The 4,536-nt window shown below is 42.2% G+C and overlaps 1 protein-coding gene across 5 annotated transcripts in view; it reads right to left on the reverse strand.

The window, feature by feature from the left end:
- MASP1 (mannan binding lectin serine peptidase 1) overlaps positions 1 to 2,456 on the reverse strand; it is a 63,337-nt gene extending 60,881 nt beyond the window's left edge. The window contains exon 1 of one of the 5 annotated variants that reach the window (XM_015599841.2): positions 2,060 to 2,197. In XM_015599841.2, coding sequence (XP_015455327.1) covers positions 2,060 to 2,064 — 5 coding nt within the window. In that variant the 5' untranslated portion in view covers positions 2,065 to 2,197. Of the gene's footprint in view, positions 1 to 2,059 lie in introns of all 5 variants that reach the window. The other 4 variants (XM_025042352.1, XM_006925826.3, XM_025042351.1 and 1 more) reach the window with 4 other exon arrangements.
- Between the last annotated feature and the right edge of the window lie 2,080 nt (positions 2,457 to 4,536).

Genomic DNA, 4,536 nt, shown 5'->3' on the forward strand with positions numbered 1-4,536 from the left:
AAAGAAAGAGAGAAAGATACTCATACCCTTCCCCAAAAGATTCTAGTTTAATTGGTCTGGAGTGAGGTCTAGTCATTGGCAATTTTTAAAGCACTACACATGATTGTAATATGCAGGTAGGATCGAGAGCTGCCAGCATAGAAAGATACACTTGGTTGAGAGTCTGGTGGAATATAGTAGAAAAAATCCTGGACTTGGAGCCCAAAGAACCAGGTTTATGTCTGAGCCTTTTCAAAAAACATCAGTGTATCTTCGGGCAAGTTAACTGCTTTCATCCTCATTTCTCCATCAATCCTTACCTTATCCAAAATTTGAAGACTAGATGAGACAATGCCTATAAAATTGTTTTGCAAATTCCGAACTGCTGTTCTATGTGAGGCAAGACCCTTTAAAGACTTCTAGTGGAGCATTTTCCAATACTTTTGCTATTCAACAGCTGAATTCAATTCAGTTGATATTTATTGAATACCTAATAGGAAACAGACATCATGCTAGGTGCTGTGCATGCAAAGATGAACAAGATGTAGATACTGTACCTTAAGAAACATTCAGTCTTGGAAGAGGAAGTGGACATTTAAACAAGGAAGTATTACAAAGACAAGAAGAGATGTATCCCCTAAGGACAGGCCCTAAATGACAGAGACAACACGAAGGAGAGGATGCTCACTTTGGGGATGCTGGCCAGGGAAGAGAAGGTGATGTTTGAGCCCGCTGGAACAATCAGGTCCCCCAAGTAGAAAATAAGGGGGAGGGCTGTTCTGGACTAAGGAATGATAAATGCCAAGATACAGAACTGTTAATCAGCTATGTAGTGTGGTATGGCTGGGGCATTTGGTAAGGTGAGATTCGAATAGTGACAGATCAATCTAATTGTCATTCTGTGTAGATGGTATAACTCTCATCTCTTTTAGGAGGAAAAAAAATGAAGTTAGATGGCAGGTTTAAAATTATAATGGATTTAAAAAAGAACCGAATGATTGAATTAACCTTCAAGATCTGATTATCTCTCTGAATCACAGGTAATCTGAGTTCAAAGAGTTAACAGTCTAAAGCCCCTCATTGACCCCTGACCCAGGAAAGTTGCTAGGCGACTTCGCAGAAGAGAAACAAATAGAATCCCTTTTTCAATTGAGGAGAAATTAATGGGAAAAGAGGCATTTAGGGACTTAGCATATCTGCAGAGTTTTCTCTTTTTCCTTTTTCCTTTTTTTTTTTTTTTGGTATTTTTAACAGCATTAACATTTATAAGTAGTAAAAGTAATTATGGTGGTAGGGTTTTGAGACTTGCAGAGGAAAAGTTACAAGGAATGTCTGGTAAGAAGGATCAAGTAACTCTAAGAGTAGGCTGAGGAATAGAAAATATTGAAGAGCATAAAAAAATGTTAGAATTTAAAGTCCTAGTTTCAGAACTCTAAAGTCTCTTTTTTAAAACAAATTGTGGTATCCCTTTAAGAGCCATTTGGTGCAACTGATAGCCTGATTCATGCCACCAGCTGCCTCTGATTTCAGTGAGAAATGCAGAAATTTATAGGGAACTGTAAAACAAGGACAGATTTTTAGTTTTCTAAATAAAGGTTTTAACTGGGCAACTTCTGAAGGTTTAAGAAGCCAGAGCTGAGCTGTGGGAAGCTGGTTTTTTTTCCGGTCAGAACAAATAAACACACAAACACATATCTAACTCACAAAGTATTGGGAGAGATAAACCAATGCTCTTTGCAGAGAAAGAAAACAAAAAATCAGCCTGTGGGCAACAGGAGGAAAGTCGCATTTGCCAGCAGGCAGCACCCTATGCTGGCAGAAGAGAAATGTGAGCCTCAGCAGTATCGGGGCAGGATTTGCACAAAGTCTCTTGAAACAAGTTGCATGTCTCCGGAGTCCCTGGGAAGGCACCCAGACCTCATCTCCCTTCTCAGAGCCCTTAAGGATCGATGATAACCCCCCTGTACCACCCGCAGGACACACAGGTAAGTCTACCGAAAGACAAGGTCAGACCCTTCATGGCTACTTGACACCTGGTCCCTGCAGGAACACCCGTGCCCACTCCTGCCCTGGCACTTACCTCATTTTCCTGCCTTGGGTGATCCCGGCTGCCTGGCCTTGGTCCTCCCGGCCTGACTTGTCTGTGAGCTGATCCTTGGTGTGGTGTCAGCGATGCCTTATCTTTGTTCTGAGGTCCCTGTGTGTCTCTGGAATTGGCTGGCATTCTCCATTCAGGTCACGCCTTCCCCTGCCTGCAACAGATCCCCTCTCCCCCTCTCTCCCTCTGCCTTTTCCTCTCTCCTTTCTCTCTCTCCTCTGACTCGCACTTACACACACTCAGAGGAACCTGACAGAACGGAATCTGTCTTCTTCCTTGAGAGATCTGCTCCTCCAGTTCTCTTCTTTATTCTGTGTGGTTGGCTCCAGCCTTTGAGAGAAAATAACCAACGGCTCAAATAGGTATTTGTGTCACTGTGTGTGTGTGCGTGTGTGTGTGTGTGTGTGTGTGTGTGTAGAGGGTGGAGGGGGACAAAGTCTAATTTCTCCTCAGTCTCTCTTGCCAGATGGCTATAGTTTTCTGCTCTTTTTCAGGGTACCGGCAAAAGGACACCAATTAAACAGAAACCACCAACCAAGAAGGCAATTCTAACATCTACATTGGGAAAGAAAACAGATCCCAACCCCAAAGCCTCAGTCTGTGGGCAAATACTGCAGGTTCTTCTGTGAGCAGAGCCATTGGCCCGGAATGTGAGGGAGCACCAAGTCCCACAGTTGACTAGTTCTTTTTCCCACTTAAACACAGTACTTGTGCTGTTTATCAACTCAGGGTGTGCAGAGGTCTAATACAGCAAGAAAGACCCACACCCTGGGTTGTAGGAAGACCTGGGCTCAAACACACATCTACACCCAGGGTTTGTGGAGAGATCAGTGGCAGATCTGAAAATCACTCCCTCCGCAACATATAGTATAAAAACTAGATCTTGCTGAGGATTTTTCTGCGTTAGGGATGGTGCTAGGCACAAACATCATCCCACAAATTTGTGAGGTCCATACATTAAATTCATTTTACAAATGAGAAAACTGAGGCTCAGAGACGTTACACGACTTGCCGAGATTACCCGGCTCTTTGTTACTTCTTACTGCTACTACCATTACTAGCTAACATTTATTGAGCAATATGTGTCAGGCACTGTTCTAGTGATGTGTTAATTTCCTCTAATCATATTTATATCTTATATAGGTGAGCAACAATATTGCCCCCATTTACAGGTGAGAAAACTGCCCAGAGAAGTTAAGTAACTTACCCAAGGTCACACAGCTAGAAAGCAATGAGAGAAAACTCTAAGCTCTTACCTATTATACTATACTGCTTCTCGCTGATATATTATAATGCACATGACAGTTCAAGCACACACAATATTCACAGAGAAACTCAATTTGAGGCATTTCGAAAAGAGTGTTAGAGTCAGAACTTAATTGTAAGCTTTCCTTTCTCTACAAGCCAGCTGTGCGCTTTGGGACCAATACTTAACATCTTTGATCCTGTTTTCTTATCTGGAAAACAGGGTTGTTATGAAGCTTAAGTTATATTATGCTTGTAGAGTGCTTTTTTGGCTGTCCAGTGGTATATCTGAGAGAGATATACCACTCTAAACAAGGAGGCAAACACTCCCAACTCTGCTTTGGCACATTCTGGGGAAAATTGCCTCGAATCTCGCTGGAATTCTTGCTCCATTATCTCTATTTTAACACTTTCAAGTGTCAGCCTTGCCAAGCCTCACATTATTAAGAGGCTGTGGTTGATAATGTGGGTGAGAGTATATAGGATGAGAGAATATGTTTGTCCTCAGGCACTGTTTCAACAAAATGTTACTTTGGATTTCATGCAGAATAGAAAAAAAAGAAAACTTTTAAAATCCCATTAAGAAGACTTACAGGCTCTTCAGACATCAAATAACTCTCGCAAAAACATTTTAATGATTTAAGTGTAAATGAATCAGAAACACATGGACTACATCTCTCTTGGAATACACAAGGGTTTTAAAACCAAAAGAGAAAGAACTTGGTGCAAAGCACATTGCACTGTGCAGAGGGCCCTGCCCATTAAAGATGGTCCTTCTATTCGTGCTACAGCTGAGCTGGCCCTCCCCTAAGGTACGGCACACACATACAGGGAAACGAAAGTCATTTGTCCTGGACATGGAGGGAAGAGCTTGGGAGGGAAAGCCATCAGTTTTCCTCATAAAGTGTCGTAGAGCAATTGAACCTCTTGGAATAATTTCCTGGCCATGTTTTTTTAAGGCTGCCAATGTTCCATGGGAGACATTTGAAATATGTTCTAAGCCAAAGTTCTGCCAATATACAACAGATCTGATATGTGCTTCCCTGGGATTTAGCCAAGGCTCTGATGGAATCTGCATGAAAACAAAAATTATGTGGCTCAGGAATGATCTGGGTGGGCTTCAGGGCAGTTTCCCATTAGGTTGGACTACATTGGTGACAGTGTCCTGTGCTTTTGCTAAAAGTTTTCTGCGGTGTCATCAATAGATGCGGGGG

The sequence above is a fragment of the Pteropus alecto genome, unplaced genomic scaffold (genome assembly GCF_000325575.1).
Source record: "Pteropus alecto unplaced genomic scaffold, ASM32557v1 scaffold88, whole genome shotgun sequence".
Classification (NCBI taxonomy): Eukaryota; Metazoa; Chordata; class Mammalia; order Chiroptera; family Pteropodidae; genus Pteropus; species Pteropus alecto.